Below are 23,198 nucleotides of genomic sequence, written 5' to 3'. Positions count from 1 at the left end.
AATAATAATAATAAACAAGACATTTTATTTTCATTTTATATTTTTTACTTGTATCAATAAGTTTTGTAATAAAGAACCACCATCGCTTGCCAATGTAGTTAATAACTGTGGCACCCAAGGCAACCATAATGCAGGAGGAACTCCATTGAAATGTGTATCAACTGTACTAAGCAATGAATATTCTTTATCATCATAAGTTAATAGCCACAAAACTTTAGCCAAATATTTTCGGTATTTAGACTCATTTTGCTGACGACAAGCTTGTAGAAAGCATATTATTGCAGCTACACCAGTTTGCATAGTCTGATTTGGATAACTTTTAGTAAAGAACTCTTCCATATACTCCCCCCAAAGTGCCCAAGCTTTAACCATAGAATCATGTAATTGCACAGCTGCTGAAAAAGCTTTGTGCGCTTCTTCAGATTTACCTTTATTATTCATAAAATATAATTATTATTTGAGTGATATAATATGTAGAATACAAGAATACAATAATACAATTACCAATTTGACCAAGTAGCATCCCTTTAAGTGCATAGAATTCAGCAGTCATTTCACTTTGGAAGAATTTTAAATTTGTTCTCTCAATAGCTTCCAAACACTAAAACAGGAAATAAATATTTCAGAATATTTATTCAAGATCAATCAAAAGTACATTATATATTTATTATAAACACTTACATCTTGAATTTCATGTTTATTAGATGATATGGATGCCATTTGCATATAACACTTTACTTGTTGTCTAATTTTATGGAAACAATCAACTACAGGTACATTAGGTATTGTATACAATCGAGATAATGTTTGAAGACAAACTCCAGTTAAATTATGTTTACGGCTAACTTTGCCAAAGTGTATTATAGCCTGAAATAAAGAGTATAATTATTTATTTGAAAAAATAAATTTAAACAGTGTATTTACTTGAGCAGAAGCATGGACCCCTAATACTGCATTTGTGGATTGTTCGGGTCGGGAACAATATTCAATAACAAACTGATAATGATGTTGTCGCCAAACAAATACATCACTCCAATGACTTAAGTCATCAGCAACAACTGGCAACCGATTCTTCCATGTTTTTAAAATTGCTTTCATATTATGCAATGAATTATTTGTATCTTTTTCTTGTAACCCCTGGTGTATTTGAGCTGCCTCAGATAATTCCATTATCTATGGCAAAAATATTAAAAAACAAATAATTATGTGTTACAACCAACAGAATTTTGAAATCTGATCTTCATAAAAAATAATAAACTTCTGTGCATGATTGTGGGTACCTACTGTATTAATTGTTACATAGTTTTAAATATTGATAATTCATCACTTAAAATTTTTATTCTAATCTTAGAATTTGATTAAGTCCAGAATTAAAATTTTATTTAGAAATAGGAAAAACACACCATTTAATTACAAACAACATCACTATATGAAGTCGAAATAATTGAATAAGAAATAAGTCAAAATTTTGAAAGGAAAAAATCAATCATGGCATTAAAATTTCTAGCTTATTCTAAAAAGTCTCCACCCTTACAACCAGCTCTCCCACTAAATAATGTTACATATTATAGAACATCATATGTAATTTTATAAGAGTAAAATTATTTATTTTATTTTTTTTATATGATCTTATCATATTTCCCCAATTTCAACCTTAGATCATATACTATATTGTGATCTAAGGTTTCAACCATACATCTTGACAGATTAAAAGATTAACTTGTCAGATTACATATTATATCACATAATTTACTTATTATGCTCATTTGTATTTTTCTCAATAAAAAATATGTATTTTTTTTTATATAATAATATATAGCATAGAACTTATACTATAAGGTCAATGTAATAAAGGTACGTATATTTTTTCTGAAACATAATTTATAAGAAAATTCAATCATAATATAGCAATTATTACTATCATATTATAAAACCTATAGTAGCTATATAAATTGGAAAAAAATAATAATTTACAATTGCATCATATTTAAATGTATGCATAATAAATTTATATAATTTATAATATTGATAATTGCGAATCGATTATATTATATTTTGTGATTATGTTAATTCTCTGATTATATTGTCATTTTGGTTTTATTTTCTGTATGCTAATATAGTAATGTCTTGTTAAATACAATTATATGATTTATATATGAGTAATCACTGTAGTTTTTGTAAACAACATTAGCACATGAACAAAAATAGATATGCACCATTTTTCACCCCAGAGTAACATAGAAGCTATTTTTTAAGGAAACACTTTTCATGAGTATGGTTAGGATATAGTTAATGACGTTTGATTAATGAATTTATATAATATAACATAAAGTATATATAATTTATATATATATATGTATAAGTATATAGCCATAAAGGTAACCGAAGGGTGGAATAATAGGTTTAGTAAATCAGTTAGACAAACACATCCAACAATTTAGATAGCATCTAGCAAAGCTAGCCCAAATCCAAATAGGAGTAGCATAACAGAAACGTCAAAAAACAGTGTACAAAAAAATTATGAGAAGATTATGATAATAGTATACGCATAATCAGTGGCGTGGCAAAGAGTAATTTCAGAGGCAATTGCCTCTGGGATTTTTCAAATATTGGGGGGGGGGGGGGGTATCAAGGATTGTACTTATTTACATGCAAATACATGTGGGGTGGGTCATCTATATGGGGGGTCGCCTCTGGAATATTTTTAGTTCACCACGCCACTGCGCGATATTGAAAACTTGTATCTTTAGACTTATACTATAAGACAATATCGATAACTTATATTTTTTATTAATTACATAATATAAGTACGAGTATATCTGGCCAAAGAATACCTAGTAAATTATATTGTTGATCTAATTATGTTCAATATAAAATTTTGGTTTTTATTTTCATGGCTTTTTTTTGGTAGTACTTTTTTCCTTTGGTTTTTTTTTTGTTTTCCAATAAAGACATCTATGATGATAAAGTGGTGAAAAGTTTCAAGTCTATGAATAACAATGTTTTGAAAATTTGAAATACAACAATTAACGAAATTATCAGTCATTTTATATGTATATAGGTTTAAGAATCAAATTTCAGACATAAAAAAATTAAAATAAATATCTAATTCTTTATTTGGTTAAAATTTTAAGTATATGTATTATGTACATTACAGTTTTGTATTTAAGAGCATTGTAGTCACAGTTTTTCGTTATTATATGTTATGTACCCAACACTACGTTAAACTTAGAATAAAGGTAGTCTTTATGTTAACTATACTATAGACATATAGTAAATGGCTAGATGCTGGCAGTGGTGCTAAAGTTCAAAAATTTACCTATGACTTTAGACACATCCACAAACAATTTTGACATCCACCTATCTCTTATAATTACATTACCACACATCAAGTATAGTTTTTATATTTTCACAATTAACTTAATGTCTAATGCGATTATCAAAATAAATTTGGGATGACAAAGGTAATCCTACTACCTACTAAAGTCACCTATGGCAATTGCCATAAGTACATGTTTTGACGCCACTGGATGCTGATATGTACTGTATGTAGGCATCTAAACTATTTTTTGCTTATACACGACAGGGCGACTGTATATCGATCTTGTCAACTTTTCAGTCCAGTGACCAACTCATTCGAGTTAAATAGTGTGCTTACGCAGAATGAATAACCATAACATTAAGAGTTAATAAAGTATATATATTATTATATTAATTTAAAGTGTGTATTTTTTTCTAAACAATCACTTAATAAACAAAACATAATTTGGTTTACACCTACTACAAAAAACGGAACAACAAATTGTCGTCTTTCGGATATAACTGAAGACACAATATAAAATATAATGCAGCATCACAGCCTATAAACCGTGGTGCTCATAACACATACAACAAATCGATTTTGTCTAAAATCATTCATTTAAATATTAAAAAAGTTTTTTGATAAAAAAATAAAACCAATACATTCATCTTTCCATTCAAAACCACCTACATTATTAATTTGTTAATTTGTCTATTTTCGTGAATATGAGAGGAAGAATCTATACATTTATAAACACATAATTAATTCCTATATCTAACATCTCTATATTATATTATTACAACGTGTGGCGATTTCTCATGACAGTTATATCTGAAGTTCTAACCGATTTTCGTGGTTTCTTTTTCTAACGCGAGTACTCGGTATGCAGAAGAGCCATCAAAAGAGAAAAGTCCAAAAAATTAATTAGTTGTTAGAACTTTAGAAGTATTAAGTTTGTCGCATTGTAGTATTGAACTATTGACAGTATTGTTACATAGCAACGCGCTGGTTGTTTGCCACACATCTTTATGACCCCCACTACTCCTAAGTCTGCTGCAATACTACCTAGTACCTAGCTACTGTGTCGTCATCAGCAGCGGAAATGTACGATACTGGCTGACGCAGTGACGCCTGTCGTATACAAAATTGAATATACTTATATACATTTACATGATATAAATTACATTGTGGCATTAAGCTAAAACAGTGAAATGTTATATACTATATTTTAAATTTTGTTTTTATTTAAAAACGGAATATCAATTAATTCCCTAAGTTAAAGGAAATTGTTTATTTCGTTCCGTGGTATTGCAATATTTGGTATGCAAGGAAAACATTGAGATATTCGATTAAGAGTTGTTAACTTGGCGTCATAGTGGTTATATTCATCATTTGATCGTCAAAATATTAATTTAGAAAAAGAAACAATGACAGCAATACAGCATTTGAACATAATTTCTATATTATAACATACTGACGCTCCGAACTTGACAGATGGTGACAGACATGCGAGTGCGCAAAGGAGGGGGAGGGGGTAACCTCCACCCTCACAATGACCAAAAAAATCGTGTTATTCATTTTTGATATATTACCTAAACCTATGTAATATTTTATAATCTTATTTATAATAATGCATAACATATTTTAATATAAGTACTAACAAAATTAATAATAAACACAAATATAAGCTTCATACAGTAACCTACCCCACCTAATATAAAATGTAAGCAGAAAATAAATGTTTAAGGAGATCTATCCCCCTCATTCCTCCCCTTAATTACACCCCTGAATGTATGTGTGGCAAGAGTTTGTTGCTAAAAAGCCGGGTGGTCAATCATCGGGTGCAACACGTACACACAACTACACAACACACAACAAACTTGAGCATTTTCGCAGTTTAGCAGTTTACCAAGCAAGCCACATATTATTAATTATTTTGTTTTTTGTACATAACCTAAATCTCTCTCTCTCTCTGTATTTATTTAATTAATTAATTATATTACTACTTCACTGGAGCGTGTGCTCATCGGTCATCGCAATTTTTTATTTTTTATATAATGTAATTATTTAATAAAAGTCTTGTTACATACAAGGGCGTCAACCAAAATCAAAGTCTTAATAATTATTAAATGGAGAACATAAAAAAAGAATAAAACAGGGGGAATATACCATATAAGTTAACAAAAATTTAATTTCCCTGAGATTAGATTAGGTTATGTCTATATCTATTCTTGGACAGGTTAATACGCCACTGTTATTATGTAATGCATATTATAATACTATGATATTGTAAGAATTTGGTCCAATATTTTCAAGGAAGAAATTGGACGTATCTGCGTATGGATACGTTTAGATTTAAAACTAAGCGTTCAAGAGACAGGAGGTTACATATAAATAAATAATTGAACAGAATACCGGCGAAACTACCAAACTATAGCGAATTATTTATTACTTCGATATACAGAGCGATTCATTTAAGTAGGTACACTATAATATAATTAACTCGAAAAGTATTAAATTTTTTTTTTCAAAACTTAGGTTATTTAGGCTTAAGTTTTTAAAAAACGAATAATATTTAAATTTCTTTCACCATTATATTTATTGGTGAAACCACTATCAACTTTTGATAATCAAATGGTAACATAAAATTAAAATATCATGAATTAATAAGACCATTTTTTTTCAAGCCAACGTTTTTATTTTTCGTTGATTGGTATGTGAGATACAGCTCATCAAAGCATTGGTGGTTTCTTCTATTTTTTCAATATTTGTGAAGACCAAGAGCTAGTGATAAATTCGATATCGCTGAATCCAAGGTGACAGTATAAATCCAATTAGTCGATAAGTTATAAACAATTAGGGTTCAAACTTCAAAGTACAATAGTAATTAGTAATCTTTAATCGTTATAATATAATATTATTCATGGTTTTCATCATAGAACTATTATTATTAATAGGTCTATGGTTTTCATGGCCTCATGGGTTTATTAATAATTGAGATTGAGGTTATGTTTGTAAATTATTTAATCGTATTTTCCCGTATCATATCATTCATAAAAAATGCAACTATAGACATAGATAAGAATTAAGACTACCATTATCTAAAATAAACTGAAAAATATTCTTCCGTCTCCGTGATTAAAATATTTTATACTTTATGTTTATTTTTTATTTTTATAATTTATCATATTTTACGTAATTATGTGATTTTTAGATTGTTGTTAATGTTAAATTATTAGTAACTAGTGACGTATATCGATAAATTATGTACAATGAATCTCATCTTGAAATATGTTAAAAGAAAAGTATTATTATATTGGATCTTAAGAGTTGGTGTGATATGTATTTTTTTATCCATTGGTATTGTTGCATATATTATTTTGTTTCCAACAATTATTGACATAAATTCAAATGATATTCCAAGATTTTTAGTTAAGACTAGTGCTGGTGAATATGAACTTCTCAACGCTAGTTCATGCCCAATAGTTGAAGTTAATGAAGAAACAAGTTTAATAAACGTGCAAAAAACTGTCAGCAGTAAACAACTTGACTTTATTAAGCAATTTGTTTCCTCAGGTGGAGAATGGATGCCAAAACATTGTATACCTGAACATCATACTGCAATCATAGTATGCTATCGCAATCGAACAGAACAACTTCAAAACTTTTTATATCATATGCATTCATTTTTACAAAAGCAAAATATACATTATCAAATATATATTGTAGAACAAACATTTGATGCTGAATTTAACCGCGGAAAATTATTTAATGTTGGTTATCGAGAGGTAACAATGCGATCTCTAGCTGGATGTTTTATTTTCCATGATGTTGATCTATTGCCAGAAAATATCAATAATATTTATGGTTGTACAAGCTGTCCTAGACACATGAGTACTAGTATAAATGTTTTTAATTATAAACTACCATATTATACTATATTTGGTGGTGCTATTTCAATGACGCGAAGACAATTTCATGACATTAATGGATTTTCAAATGTGTTTTATGGATGGGGTGGTGAAGATGATGATCTATTTAATAGAGTTTACCATAGAGGCTATAGAGTTTGTCGATATCAGTCATATATATCAAGGTATACAATGTTAACACATGAAAAAGAAATACCAAATGAAAACAGGATGAAATATCTAAGAAATGGCCCTAAACGGTTTTATACAGATGGTGTTGATTCAGTTACCTACAATTTGATCAAATATGAACAATTACCATTATATACAAGACTATTGGTCAATGTTTAAAATAAATATAGAAACTATAAAACCCAAGAAACCAAAATGGAACCACAATGTGAGTAAGACTCAATCCTTGTTATAGTATATTTTTATTATTAAATAAAGTCAATAGTAATAATATTAAATAATGGAAATCTTTATGCGTCTGAAGATTTTTATTTTTATTTTTACAACTTATCATCCTTTTAGGTAATTTAATATTACTATATATTTAAGTATTATTATATTGGATAATTATGTATTTCATTGATTATTATAAACCTTACAAATAGACTATTAATTTTACAATTAACACAAGATTAGACACTCTTCTGTTAATTAAAATTAAACCTTTATTACATAGGTTGCAATTAAGTTAAGTACCTTGTCATGATCGGCTCTAAATTAATATGTTTTGAACAATTATATTAAGTTTTTACTTACTAAACTTCAAAATGCATTATAAAAAATTTAATTATATTAAAGAAGTCTGATCTTAAATTTTAACATAAATGTAATTACTGCAAGAAGTAAAGTGAGATTAGTGGTATTTTGTAATTGGGGTAAAATATAAAAAAGTTAAAACTTTATATTATATTACATTAGTGAAGTAATTTGTTTCATATTAAATTTTATTTTAAATTTGTACTTATAAATTATGATCAAAACACAATATATGTACAAAGATGAATCAAAATCACGTTCATCTATTACATAATTAAATAGTTTTATAATTCATATTTTTAGTAGTTTTGTACTAACAGTATAGTATGTATTAAATATATACTATGATATTGATAATTTGTATTTATTAAATGAATAAAATATCATAATCATACAATTTGTTGTTGTAATAAACAAATTATCTTTGTACTTAATATTTTTTTTCTTAAATATTCAATAAATGTGATTATATGTATACATCCATTAATGTCTGAACAAAATCATAGATAAAATAGAGGTAGATTACTATCTGTACTTGTAATATAATTGAAAACATAGCCCTGTAACTTTTTACCATAAACATTAATTTTTTGTTATTTGAAAAAATAAAATTATATAAAAAGGTACAATTTGTTTAATCGAGGTGATTGTTATAAATTATAACAATTTAGAAAAAGACTGAGAAGAAATTATCTAGTGGCAGCACTCCTATATCATCTATATAACCTAATTTATCAAAATAAACATAACATTATTCTTATGGATATATTGTTTAATATAATTGTATTCGTTAAACTCAATATCAATATTATTTATTTAAACCAATAATTTTTTTTTATGTATTGAGTAAAGTAAGTTTTGGAATAAAATATTAATGTAGAAATCTCAAAGTTATTACTAGGTTTTTGGCTTCTTTATTTAAATAATTAATTATTTAATTGAATTAAAATACTAAATGTATGATTGATCACATTGAACTATAAAAAATATATATTTTATTTTTATTTACCTGTTGGGAAGCTTGAAGATATGGTAAATGTATATGTGATACAATATGCGGTAACCGTCTCCACTCTCTAATTACATGTATACTAGCCATTTCTACATTTCGAGTAACATAGGGTAAATTTGGATCATCTGGATGACAAATTGCTAAAAACCCTCTGTATAAATACATCTAATAAACAAAAATAAATATTTGAAAATAAGAAAATTATAATAACACAAAATATTTTTTTAATACCTTCCACAAAAATTCTTTAGGACAAGTATTATCAACACAACTTAATGCTTCATTCATTACATGCCAATCGGGTATACGCCAAGCACTGTCTAGTATTAAAAATGGGTTGAGATGACCATTAAGTTTTGAATATTCAAGTAAAATGTCCCATTGATTGAGCTCTTTTGAACATCTTTAACATACAATTTTGTAATGCATATAAATATATAAATATATATCATTGGAAATTAATTATTTACCTAATCCATTGTGATTCCCATAAGCGTGCTTCACTTAAGACCATGACTGATGCAGGAGAACTAGAAAATTCACTTTGATATTTTTCAATTAAAGACTCATAAGTAGATAAAGCTTGTTCAAATAACCCTTGTTGTTCTAACGCAAGAGCAATTTTAGTCTCTCGATATTGAGCATGTTTTTGCCACAAACCAGCCCACATGTCTTCTTCTTTAAGCTGTTTATACATCTCTGCTAATGTATCAATGACGTCCTATAAAAATATATTATTATGAAGTTAACTTATAATTAAAAATTGATATTTTTAAGAACATACTCTTTGTGGTGATATTTCTGGTTCAAATTCATAACAATCTTGTTTTATTACTTCAAAGTTATTATCTATCATCATTTTTTCTAAAGACAAAGTTACACGGTGCCATAAATTATGAGATTTACCAACATACAACATGACACTTGGTTTAAAATGTATTTTTGGTTGGCATTGAAATAATGCTTCAAAGAATGTAGATATAACACTTGGATGAACGTCTCTCTGAACAACGTGTATACCACTTACAATAAATTGATTAATTTCAGGTAATAATATCTAAAACAATAATTTTTTAAAGAACTATTTTACTTAACGACTTAATATTTATGTGTACATGTTAAAATGTAGACATATTTAATAGTATTGGAGCATTAAAATAATTTTGAGTATTTACAGTTTTTTGTGTGGAATTTAATGACTCCCAAATAGCAGGAAATAATACAAGCCAAATTTTTTCCGCTAAAGTTGAATCCATATGACACAGCTGGGCTATGGCTGAACAGATATCTCCGAGTTTCATTGCTTTTAGATTATCCATAAATTTTATGTGTCTACTTATCAATGGTTCTAATTTTCCACCCTCAATAACTTCTATGTTATCAGTCACTATTTGATCAGTGTCCATTGCATACTCAGATTTTACACCAATGTCTTCATTAGTATTAAGAATTTCTTCAATGAATGAAGTATCACAGTTATTGACTAATTCTCTAATTGTTGGTAATTTTGACGAAGTTGATGAATTTGAATCTTTTAATGTCACAGGTAAATCTAAAGCACATATAGAAAATAATATATATTTTTATAGTCAGGGTTAAAAAAAATCAAGATGAAATAGTTTCTTACTTGGATCAACTGTAGCTAATAATAATTCAATGCATTGTTTTATCCAGTAATGAGTCATCATTGGTTCCCAGTTTTGTGAACTCACAATGTATAGTAAACGTTCAGGCAATCTAGTATTAATTTGTTGATTGAATAAAGTAAAAAATTTTTCACGAACAGCAGGTTGTGAACACCGTAAACCACTTAGAAAGGCTGCTTCCAATTTATGTCCAAGTTCTGAATTACGCAACTCTTCATCTCTGAAAAATATTTTTATTGAAATAGTTATTATTAAAATGATAAGTATAGTTATAATAATAACAATAACAATGAAATGTTGGTGTCAATTATAAATTTATAACCATATACATGGTACAAGTTATATGTCAGACATAAAAATTGTTAGTTAGAAAAAAATTACCTATAAATGTGAATAATAATATCTAAATATTGAGCATTCAGATCAGGAAATTTCTTTTCAATATGCTGCATAATTTTTACCAATAATATAGATTTTTCACGCAAATTGGGTCCTTCAGTTGGAGGATTATGCATCCATTCTTCCAACATCTAAAACACAGAATATAGTAATAAAAGCATATAATTATATGTATATATTAAACAATTCCTTTTTCTATTAAAGATAAGTTTAATTGTTATACGTGAAAATTTCAAACTAACAATCACAAATATAAATATGAACCAAGAACCTACTAGGTTATTTATTTTTATACTAATGAATTGCTGATCCCCTTGCACTTCTTTGCCCGTTAAAAATACCAACTTTCTATGATTCAAAATCTATGTTTAATTCGTCGTTTTAAACCCAATGTAGTTAGTAATGTTCAAAATTTTTCACGGATTTACCCCATCACCACTAAAGATTTTTAACCATTCATTTAAAATACAGGACTAAAATTATATTTATTAATATATTTTCTTGCATTTTTAGCTTTATAGAGGTGAATCAATTTTTAATATAGGTACCTAATAATAAATTGCTAATTTCTTATTCATCAATAATACATTTTATAACCAATAGCAACCCAATAATGAACAAAAATATATTTATATTTATTATTATTACCAAAATATTTGGGTATACTATCAGCAACCCTAACAAACCAATGTATATACAGTGATTGTAAAAAGTATTCGTAAACTCCGTATTTTTGAATTAATATACACTTTTCTTTATAATATTTTATTTTTATCAATAAACCAACATTCCATAGTAATTGATATATGTATAACTAAATGTATTAAAAAAAAAAAATCATGACAACAGTAATATTATAATCATAATAATAACAATAATAAATATAACTGCAATAAATATTTGTACACTTCAATTTTAGTGATGGAAAAGCCTATTTACTCAGAATAATATTATATTAATAATATTAAATAATAATAATAATTAAAATAATAGTAATAATAATTTAATTATTATTAACAATAAGAAAAACGTATACCCATTATTAATGATTACCTCTAATTTCCTGATTCAGTTTGCTTCAAAATATTATTGGAATATCATTCTGTTACGAGATGGGTCGAAAAAAATGTAAAACAAATAAAACTGAACGTGAACTGATTTTGAGATAGCATAATCAGTGCCAATCATTACGTCAAATATCAAAAATTGTCAAAAGAGCTCATAGCACTGTAAAATATGTGATAGATCGATTCAGTGAGTGTAAAAGTCACAAAAATAAGCGACGGCCTGGTTGACCACAAAAACTTTTGGACCATGACAAACAGTCATACGAAAAGTTAAAATGGATCCAAAAATTAGCGCTCCTAAAATAGCACAAAATCTTGCAAATTTTTCTGGAGTACATGTTAGTGAAAGTACAATTAGAAATTGTTTGAAAAACAGTGGTTACCATTGTCGAACAGCTCGTCGAAAATATTTTGTAAATAAAAAAAATAGACAAAAGAGGCTTGCTTTTGCAAGTGGCAACTTACATCGCTCTATTAATTTTTGGAACTGAGTAATATTTACAGATGAAAGTAAATTTAATATTTTCGGCTCAGATGGAAGACGTTTAGTGTGGAGAAAATCAAATGCAGAAATGGAACCAAAGAATTTACAACCTACAGTTAAATATGGAGGAGGTTCCGTAATAGTTTGGGGCTGTATGAGTGCTCAGGGTGTTGGAAACTTGCACTTTATTGTCGGCATTATGAACCAAGACATACTTAAATATTTTGAAGTCACATCTTATAGCAAGTGCTGAAAAAATGGGCATCAAGGACGATTTTGTGTTTACACAAGATAATGATCCCAAGCACACTGCAAAAAAAGTCAAGGCTTGGTTGTCTAAAAATGTAACAGAATATCTTGTTACACCACCACAATCTCCGGACATTAATTCTATTGAGAATTTGTGGGACCATTTGGACAAAAAAATCCGAAAGCATAATATTTCAAACAAAGAAACTCTAAAAAACGCTCTAAAAGAGGAATGGAATAAAATAACTGCAGAAACAACATCTCATCTGGTTGATTCAATGCCTAGGAGACTGAAGGCTATATTAAGGTCCAAAGGCTACCCTACAAAATATTAAACAGGAATATGTAATGATTTAAAAATATTTATTTAGTTAAAATTATTGGGTGTACGAATATTTATTGTAGTAATATTTATTATTATTATTATTATTATCGTCATGATTTTTTTTTGTAATACATTTAGTAATATATTAATTACTATGTGAATGTTGGTTTATTGATAAAAATAAAATATTTTAAAGAAAAGTGTATATTTATTCAAAAACACGGAGTGTACGAATACTTTTTACACTCACTGTAACTCTCATCCAAAATTTTTTGTAACTACTAAAATCCACACGTAGTAATAATAACGATATTTTTTCTCAGTTTTATCTCGTCATCTCAAATGATAGAGCTAAAGGGAACTCTTTTAGCTTTGATGTTATGATGACAAATTCAATTTATATTAAACAATTTAAATGCTGTGTAAAAATCTTACACTCAGCAAATCATGTTTGAGAGTCTGTTAGTCAACAATTTAGAGTGAATTGACCTCTTAAAAACATTAAATCTAAGATTATTATTTAGATCATTTCATAGGCATTTTATTATATTTTAATTTAGAAGCAAGTTATTTTAAAATTGTAAATAATTTATACGTCTTAAAATATTCATAACTCGAGGGTACAACATCCAACATCTGGTTAAAAGGAAATTTCGTTTGTAATTTTTTGATGCAAATTGTAGTTTAATTGAAACAAAAATAAACATAAAACATACTTTTAAAATTGTTTTCATTATTCTTGAATCATTTGTTTTTTCAATCAAGCCCACAAGGATAGTTCCAATAAATGTTTTTCGAGTTTCAATATGCATGTTTGTAACTCTGTTTTTCATCAAGTCTAGACTTTGAATAACTAGCTCACTTATTCCCATTGATGACTCAGTATTTGTAGATTGTGGCTGTTCTCGACATACTTTTTGTAGAACATGTACAAATCGTGAAGACAAGTTATCGATAAAAGCCGCATTATTAGCACTAGCAGCTTTTAACATTATTACACATGTTAAAAATCTATTATAATTTTGTGATATATTTTTCTCAAAATTGTTTAAACTTTCATCTATTAACTGAAATTTACAGATAATAATTATTTTTTATAACATTAAATATAATTTAATAAACATGATAACATACCACATTTATTAAAATGTATAGTTCTTCAAGCTCAATAAGATATGGTTTTATCATGGGGAAAATGTAAATTAAACGTGTAAGAAATACATGTGCCATTCGTCCAATCTAAAATAATAGATATCCAAAATGAAAATGTAATAATAAATATATTTTGATTGCAATTACCTTCATATTAGTAGTACTAATGCATTCATATAATGCTTTTTGGAGAGGTTTAATTGTGATTAAAAGTTGCTCTTTTGGTAACGTAGTTAAAAAAAATGTTAAAACATCAAACGCTGATGCAATATTTGCAACAGACATGGCAGTAGTAGGATTATTAGCAGCTGGTTCCAAAGTTGATACAGCACAAAATGTTTTGTCCATCCATGTTAATTTTATCATATCAATACATCTGGACATAAAAGCTTCAGATTTTAAAGCAGTTTTTAATAATGTTATGCATCGTTTAGATAGTAGCTCTGCCAAACCACCAGCAACACCATCATTGACCTTAAAGAATGAAATTGTTTATAAATTAATAAATGGTTAACATTTCTACATTATTTATATTCAATAAACCATAATAATTGAAAAACAAACCTGACAAGACATTTTCGCTAAAAAGTTGAAAACAACTGCAAAATCGTTTTTGTTAATTGATAAATCTTTGTCAATATCATCTGATTGTAATAGGACTGAAGGTTCAAGTTTAATTTTTTTTACAACTCCTTCCATAGAATTCTAAAATATGTAATACAATATCTGTAAGTATACTGAAAACTTATAGTAATACTAGGCTAATCATAGTTTAGAATAAAAAAGCATTTAATTGTCATTGTTTTTTGAAATGAGTTATTCTTATGCAAGAGAAAAAGAAATTAGAAAACAAAACAAATTGTTGAGTCAAATAACTAAAGAATAAATTATTTAACTAAGAAATATTGAACTAAGCAAAAAAAAAAAAATTCCAATTAGAAATAAGAGTAAAATAATATAAAACTACAGTAATTAATATGGTAAAACAAGGATGATCATTTTACAATACATAACAAAAATTACATAATTTTTTCCTCGTGCCATTTAATTATGATAAATATTTCATGTATTTATAAATAAGAAAAACAATTTGTGTTATTATTTATTATTAATTATTAAAAATAAAATATTATATAAAGCATTTTAATATTTTGCGTGCCATGGATTTGCTATTTGCTAATTACACAGTTAAGTAAAAAGAAGATAACGGAAAAATTTGAAATAATGTTTTGATTAAATTAGCATAAGTTTGGGCGCCCAAAATGTATCTTTTTGTTTAAACTAAATCTAAATAAAAATGGATTTGATTAGCTAATAATAGAAATAATAACTATCTGATGTTGAAAAAAAAACTGGCTTTAAAATTGATATGATGATGACTAACAAGAAAAATTAAAAATTAAAGAATGTTTAATATATATGACTGTTAGATAAATTTACCTCAGCTGCATTATTTTCATCTCTAATTCGCTGCAATTCCCATTTTATAATAACTTCAGCCATTTCTACAGCTAATTTTTTGTGTTCAAAAGTAGCAGATGCCATAAAACCCAATCTCTGCATGGCACTTAACATATGTTGAATAAGTCTATGTCTGATTGGATAATAAACCTATAAAATTATAAATTCATATGAATTAGTAACAAAAAAAATTTTATAATCTTGAAAAATTAAAATATTAAATTCACAAGGAAGCACCATTACAAAATACTTGGGTTGGTAAGAAAAATAAGTGGTTACGGTAAGTGACAAATTTTATGGTTCTTAAACATGGAGTCTTTTCTGTATATAATAAAATATGTTTTAATTCATTCATTATTGAAACATACATATTTTTAAGACTAATAGTCTGACTAATTATTAAAAAGAGGTTTCTAAATATAAATATTTACTAATTAAAAATTACATTGTGATGTCTGACAACTAAATGCAACACATGGAATAGTTGTTGCATCAAATGAGCTTCTTCAACAATAATTTTCTTTGTACATTGACATAATAATTTATTTCCATTGTTCAAACGAATAGATAATGAAGGTGTTATTACATCCAATGCTTGCCGAACAACAATTCTCACTTCAACGTGATATGCTTTAAGTAGTTCATGAAATACTATAAAATTTGAAATGTTAAGTACCAATATAATATATCCATTATCAAAACATTTTTATTTTTTTTACCTTGTAAAATTATTCGACTATTAACATGATATGAAGCAACTATGTATGACAGTAACAAATGGCCACTATAACGAGCAGTTGGATCAACACAAGATTTTTCTAATAAACATGGCCAAGCATAACTCATAACTCGTTTTAAATTTTCGCAGAGTCCATCTGGGCTAAATGCACTTTCTTTATTGACAGGAAAATCATCAACCAACATACATCCAAGTTGTAATAGATGAATACGTATGCTGTCTTCACCAATTCCTGGTGGTAGTTCATGTACAATTAACTAAAAAAAATGTATTAATTCATTTTAATATCCATTTTAATCTGAATTTATTTCAAAAGAACAGTACCTGATATATATAAGATGTAACAATATTTCCTGTTGAATCTGATGGATCTGTTGTACCATGAATTAAAGCTTGTTGCTCATTATTTTCATAACTAGCCGAAACTGAAGGTAGTATGATATATTGTAAAATTTTTGATTTGAAATGATTACTCATGTTATTATCTTGAAATATTTCAACAAAGCGAAAGAAAGCTGTACGTTTCCATTGAGGAGAGAAAGTTTTTGCAACTGTTTCTTCTAAATATATTCTTAAAAACTAAAAAATAAAAATACTGATTTATAAAAAAAACAAAAACAATAATAAAATAGTTGTTAATTTTAACTTGCCTGAAAATCAGATACAAATCTAAAACAGAATGCTTTGATCAAATGGAAAAGTAAGTCTACTTGATTAGGATTATGAATAAAATACTGAAGCAACACTTTTGCTAACATTTTTGGCTCATTCCAGTGAGAGAATTCAAGATATCCAGGATTCAAAAAATGTTCCTATAATAATTATACAGTTAATTTTGATTTATGTTAATTTGATTTATATTATTTTACTTGGTAGTGTTCAGACGCCCATAGTTCTGATAATGATATAATTAAATCTGTTTGATTATAAATCCATTTTTTATCTAGCCGTACAATAGAATTGATAATCCTAACTGTTTCATATTCAATAACTTTAGTAGGATCTAAATAAATTTGACAAATAAAATTTCCTTGATTAATAATAACTATAAATTTATATTAATTGGTAATAGTAGTTAGTCACCTGAATGAGAAGTTGTAATTAACTCATTTAGTCTACGTCCACTACCTTGAAGAGCTTCGCGTATTGTTTGGCATTTTTCATTGGCAATCATCATGTGTAAATATTTTACCCAATTGGGTTCCTATATCATAAAATAGTTACAATATTATTAATTTCTGTTTATAAATTTTTCAAATCAAATATTTAATTAATTAATTTCTTACCTTTATATGATTATCTTGTAAAAATAGTTGCACAATTTGAGTTGGATATTTAAGCAAACATCCTAAAAGTGGCATATGAAATGGAGATAGTATGCTCACCTGAAGGCTTTTTTCACTATCCAAAACTAATCTACATAGTGATTCAATGTGCCTATAATTGGCTACAGGTAATTGTTTATACATTTCAATAATAATCACCATTATTGATTCATAGCTTCCGCTCTTTGAAATTCCTAATTTAATAAATACATTGATATTTAAATTTAAAATGTTAATGGTATAAATCAATTTATAACATTCTCAGGTTGATAGTTGGTAGGTATATGGCTAATAAAGGCTATTCAAACAAAAAATAGACACAAGTTCATTTTTGTGTCCATTATGTTCCCATTTACAAATTGAATTTGAAATAACACATATCTATGATGTAGCAAAAAAGTGAGACACCATGGTAACATGATTATAATATGAAATAAAACTATCTATTTCTACTTAGTTATTAAAAATTACCTTTTTTCATTTGGATTAGAACTTCAAACATTTTTTTCATTATATCCATTAAATGTGAACAAAACATATCACTAAAGCTCGTAGGAAATAGCTGAACTAAATACCATAAACGTCTTGTTCCACTTAAAGTTAAGTTTCTATAATCACCTAAATCTCCTAATTGTTTCTTCATCAATTCGTGGACCTAAATCAAATTCAAATTAAGTTTTTTTTTTTTTAAATCCAATTCAATTTATTTAATGATTAAATTTACTATCAATTAAGTTATGGAACATTTTTATACCCATATTGAATGTGTGTACTAAGTATAATTTTAGTTTTATTTTAAAATAATAAGTTAAAATCACTTTGCAAGCGTGCTAAGGCCATCTTTATACTTTGATAATATTTTTATTTTTTTTATTAATAGCAACCATGAATATATGTTAAATACTCATATATTGATATTTATTAATTTAGGTCAATGCGGTTATAAAATCTTAATAGAAGCAATCATAACTATGGACTGATACAATAGGGGTATACAATTATCTAATCACATGTTTAGAAACCTAAGACTATAATTTTATGAACAAAAATATAAAGCTCATATATTTTAATTATTATTATCACACTTCTAAAATAAGACTGCCACAACTCAAAATATATGGTTTTGAGAAAAAGTGATTTATAGTTCAAATCTTAGATATTCAAAAGTCTTAATCTAACAATTTAATACTTAAAACTTAAGAAGATGCCATACCTGCATTTGTTATCTCAGTCTTAGAAACACATAACATACCAAATTTACACTCAGCAGTTCACATCTTATTTTGTTAATTCATGTTTTATTTCATTACCTTAAAAATTAGAGTGAATAGACTGTGTTTTAATGGAAGTTTTTTACGATAAATCAGTTTTTAGTGAGTTATGAACATTTTTATTTTACTATTTACTATACATACATAATTCACTTAAAAACTAAATTATCGTAGAAAAAAATTCCAACAAAACACAGATAATGTTCTTACCATCAAGTTTCATGATAGGTCTATTCACTCAAATTGTTAAGGTAACAAAATAAGATGTGAACTACAGAACATAAATTTAACATGTTACGCATTTGTAAAACTGGACAACGAATACGGGAGTGGCGTAGAAGCCGCTTATTAAAAACACAGATAATTGATACATCACATTAATGAAGCAAAATGTCTAGGAACATACCAGCCAAATATTAAAACATTGAAAATTAATCGGTTTATTGAAATAACACATCAGTTATATGAAACAATTAGGTTCAAGGTCAACGATGAATTATATTTATTTTGGCGATAACCAATGTATTGTAATAACTCAGTCTTCCATAAAAACCAGTCAAACTCTTGGAAGAAGTGTATAAAGATTGAATTGATGTGGACTCATACCTCAATGTTTCAAAGCTTTCAATATAAAAAGATATCATTAATGCGGTTTTGAATCCTCAAACAATTGAACAGGCTGACACCGAGGATAATGAAGAAAATAACGAGGCACCACCAACAAGTAAAGAAATTAAAGAAGTTCTAAGTGTTTTCAGGAAAGCAGTTTAGCACTGTGTCAATGAAAAAGGCTTTGAGGAACATTATTCTTATGAAGCCATAGTCAACAAGTTTACTCAAACAGACAATGATAAATACATATTTTACAAAACATATCCAAGATATGCACTTTTTTCATAATAAATAAAAACAATTATTTATTAGAAGCAATCAGTAAATGTACACAATTCCCCTTGGTCCAAGAGTGTTCCTAATAAGAGGCTTCTACCATACTTATAAACATACTTTATAATATGACATTTTTCAAATATTATAAAATACTTTCTAAAACCTGAAAAGTTAGACTTGTGGCTTTTAACAATTTTTTAAGTACACGAAAGACTGCCATATTTTGAGATGTAGTTGTATGACATACCTACAGAAATTGATTTTAAGACAGTCATATACTGAAAAATGGCAGTATTGAAATGGCTGCAATATCACAAATTATAAATGCAATAACACCACAACACTAAATATTCGTGTTTTACAATTAACGTATTGTACGATAACTAGTTTTTATTTAGTTCAAGAATGCCACAAATCAAAATAAGGCAGTCTTGAAACTTAAGTAGTTAATTGAATAAATTAAAATAAGCATACTGCCATTAAGTAAACACTTGCTTGCTTGGAAAATTAGCTATAAATTAAATACTGACACATTTTCATTTGTTTTATTTATTTTGGTAATTCTATAAAGTAGCATTCTTACATTGTATACAAGGTATAAAAAAAAATTAAAATTTAATAAATTTTTTTATGGATAAATTCAAAATTTGTGAATCTGGTAATAAAAACAATTTTGATACTAAAAAGATTTATCTATTTATTGTAAAATAATATTTACAGATTTTATATATTTAAATAAATGATGAAAAAAAGATTTATCTAAGTTAAGTAGTTTATTTAAAGTTCAATATTTTTTTTTTTGGTTAAATTAATTTGGAATTTAATAACTTTTTTAAAAATATGATTTTTGAGAATTTGCTGACATGAGTATATTTCTTAAATTATTTAATTATCATATTTTACTAACAATTTTTATCATATGTTCAATTAGCATATTTTTTTTTTTTTTGGTCAGGTCTTTCTGTTACACCTTGTTTAGTTATTTTTTTACTAATTGAAAGTAGTGATAAATTATAATAGGCAAATTTTGAATTGTGAGAGTTTCGTTCTAGAGGAGCGTAATTAAACTTTAACAGATAGATTACAGTAATTAGATCTGCTTACCATTGGCATATCAATCTGAGAAGTAGAAACAAATTTTCTCAAACACTGAAATGCTGTTTCTTGTAAATCTGGGTTATTTTTATCTAAAGCACCATATAAAGCATGAAAAATTCGACTTTTAACTTCAGGTTGGGGAATATAATAACAAGCAGCAAGAGCTCTCATTCCAGCTTGACGTAATAACAACATTTGTCCTGGATTCATTGTTTTATATCCTGGTAATTTAGACATAGCTGAATCACTGGCTTCACAAAGATTGGATACTTCATGATAAAATAAATTGTGTTCTTTTATATTCAAATCTGTTAATGAAAGTAGACATTTAAATTATGAACTGGAAATCACTTAAAATTAATTATATATTTATTTGATTTATATAATGTTCTAATATTATAAAAGAATGGGTGGGCTTACCCAAAATTTACCTAAAAGAAATTGTTTGGTTATTAATCATAAATATAATATATAGAACAAGTAACAATTAATTAATATGATAAGATAAGATAAAATTCACTTTTGCCACACAATTACCTATTGTAAATAATCGCGGTAATAAAGAAGTACAGAATGTGTTTCCTTCCATCATCCCAATTTGTGCTTTAAATCCTTGATGGCGTAATAAATGCTTTCTTAGAGGTATGATTTCTGATAACCCTTCTTTGTGCGGTTCCATAACTTGAGTTACAGTGATTCCTTGAGCAGATGCTATCACACCCAATAAATGAGTGGACTATAAACCAATCATTTAACAAAAAATAAATAAATGGAAAGTAATTAAATTAATGTAATATGCAATATATAAACATAAACATTAATAAATGATAAATAAATATGTGGAAAATAAAATACATACATGATTTCGAAGTAGATCATTAGGACTTGTTACTTGACGAATTAGTTCATAAGTAACTTCATGTATAGCCTTTTTCTGTAAAGCTTGTAGTTGAGAACCAGAGTTCTGATCTAGTGGCGAAGCTGCTTTCCGTAACATGTTTTCTAAATTTTTTTTAGCCTCGTCCAAAACTCCATTAGAAACCTATTACAAATAAAAATAAAATAATTTGTAATTAAAAGATATTTCAATAAAATATTTTTTTCCTCATAAGACTTACATCACCAGATAAATCCATGATAACAAAAAGTTGTGCTTTAACAAATAAATATAAATGTTCAAACACCCATTGTGAAGACATGCTGCTATAAAAAAATTGTATTGCATAACATCCTCCAAATTTGGTATACCAAGCACGATCATAGCATAAAGCACATAACTTATCAACCATGTATTCCATATAAGGTAATTGGCACGCCTAAAAAATAAAGTTATTTAACAAACTTTAAATAATATTAAAATAATAAATGTTTAATTACTCTTTCTTTAGATCCCATAATAATTGTAGCCGTATTTAAAATAATTGTAAGAGCCAGCCTTGCCGGTTTTAAAAGTTCTTTTTCTTGATAACTCATAACAGTTGCCATTGAGTCAATTAATACTAGAGGATCCATACCAAATGAACACTTTTCATTTTTTTCACTGTTTACTAATGGTCCAGCTTGTTGAGAAATTGCCACCATAGTATAGCGCATTACAACATCAAGCAATGTTCCAAGTGCTGTATCTCTAAGTTCTTTAACTGCTGCGCTGACAAAAATACCTAAAAAAGTCAATCATAATGAATCAGTTAGTCTTTAATAATTTAAGTAACATAATACAATAAATAAATAACAGTTAACAATAATGATGATAAAATGTTTACCATTTAATGCCATTACATAAGTATTCCTTACAACTGGATCTGGATATTTGTATACGGTTGAGTGAAAGTTTGATATTTTTCCTTCTTTGAAACTTAAATGTTTATTTAAAAAGTTAGTATAATTTTTTAAAAATGATTTCTATAGATAATGTACTAACCTAGGATGAGAAAAAAATTTCATTAAAACTGATTTATCATCATTTGATAACACAGATGCTGCTAAAAATGATTTTATTACTTCCCAACATTTTTTACGATAGTATGGATCAGTTGATGTTTTAAGTGATTCTGCGGCAGTTTCTATAGCCTTAAAATATTTAATCAAAACAATAAAAAAAT

At 26.9% G+C, this 23,198-nt stretch overlaps 1 protein-coding gene and 1 pseudogene across 1 annotated transcript in view; one reads left to right on the top strand and one right to left on the bottom strand.

Annotated features, from left to right (window-relative positions):
• Nipped-A (Transcription-associated protein Nipped-A) overlaps positions 1-23,198 on the bottom strand; it is a 36,598-nt gene that overhangs the window by 3,618 nt on the left and 9,782 nt on the right. Inside the window, exons 16-46 of the mRNA XM_015514558.2 lie at positions 23,018-23,166; positions 22,860-22,951; positions 22,474-22,757; positions 22,215-22,412; positions 21,956-22,138; positions 21,634-21,832; positions 21,103-21,404; positions 18,311-18,494; positions 17,801-18,033; positions 17,598-17,718; positions 17,384-17,517; positions 17,165-17,326; positions 16,839-17,093; positions 16,495-16,771; positions 16,221-16,426; positions 15,755-15,925; positions 14,879-15,019; positions 14,462-14,788; positions 14,297-14,401; positions 13,879-14,229; positions 11,020-11,168; positions 10,620-10,858; positions 10,168-10,544; positions 9,777-10,049; positions 9,463-9,713; positions 9,224-9,395; positions 8,990-9,157; positions 925-1,173; positions 682-867; positions 505-601; positions 49-428 (exon numbers count right to left, since the gene is read on the bottom strand). Coding sequence (XP_015370044.2) covers positions 49-428; positions 505-601; positions 682-867; positions 925-1,173; positions 8,990-9,157; positions 9,224-9,395; positions 9,463-9,713; positions 9,777-10,049; positions 10,168-10,544; positions 10,620-10,858; positions 11,020-11,168; positions 13,879-14,229; positions 14,297-14,401; positions 14,462-14,788; positions 14,879-15,019; positions 15,755-15,925; positions 16,221-16,426; positions 16,495-16,771; positions 16,839-17,093; positions 17,165-17,326; positions 17,384-17,517; positions 17,598-17,718; positions 17,801-18,033; positions 18,311-18,494; positions 21,103-21,404; positions 21,634-21,832; positions 21,956-22,138; positions 22,215-22,412; positions 22,474-22,757; positions 22,860-22,951; positions 23,018-23,166 — 6,615 coding nt within the window. The remainder of the gene's footprint in view (positions 1-48; positions 429-504; positions 602-681; positions 868-924; positions 1,174-8,989; positions 9,158-9,223; positions 9,396-9,462; positions 9,714-9,776; positions 10,050-10,167; positions 10,545-10,619; positions 10,859-11,019; positions 11,169-13,878; positions 14,230-14,296; positions 14,402-14,461; positions 14,789-14,878; positions 15,020-15,754; positions 15,926-16,220; positions 16,427-16,494; positions 16,772-16,838; positions 17,094-17,164; positions 17,327-17,383; positions 17,518-17,597; positions 17,719-17,800; positions 18,034-18,310; positions 18,495-21,102; positions 21,405-21,633; positions 21,833-21,955; positions 22,139-22,214; positions 22,413-22,473; positions 22,758-22,859; positions 22,952-23,017; positions 23,167-23,198) is intronic.
• On the top strand, positions 6,544-7,697 carry LOC107166054 (beta1,4-N-acetylgalactosaminyltransferase A pseudogene; annotated as a pseudogene).

Source organism: Diuraphis noxia, unplaced genomic scaffold, assembly GCF_037042655.1.
Source record: "Diuraphis noxia isolate RWA-SAM2 unplaced genomic scaffold, SU_Dnox_SAM2 contig0002, whole genome shotgun sequence".
Taxonomy (NCBI): domain Eukaryota; kingdom Metazoa; phylum Arthropoda; class Insecta; order Hemiptera; family Aphididae; genus Diuraphis; species Diuraphis noxia.
Note: the sequence above shows the minus strand (reverse complement) of the source record. Positions and strands in the feature narration are given on the sequence as shown.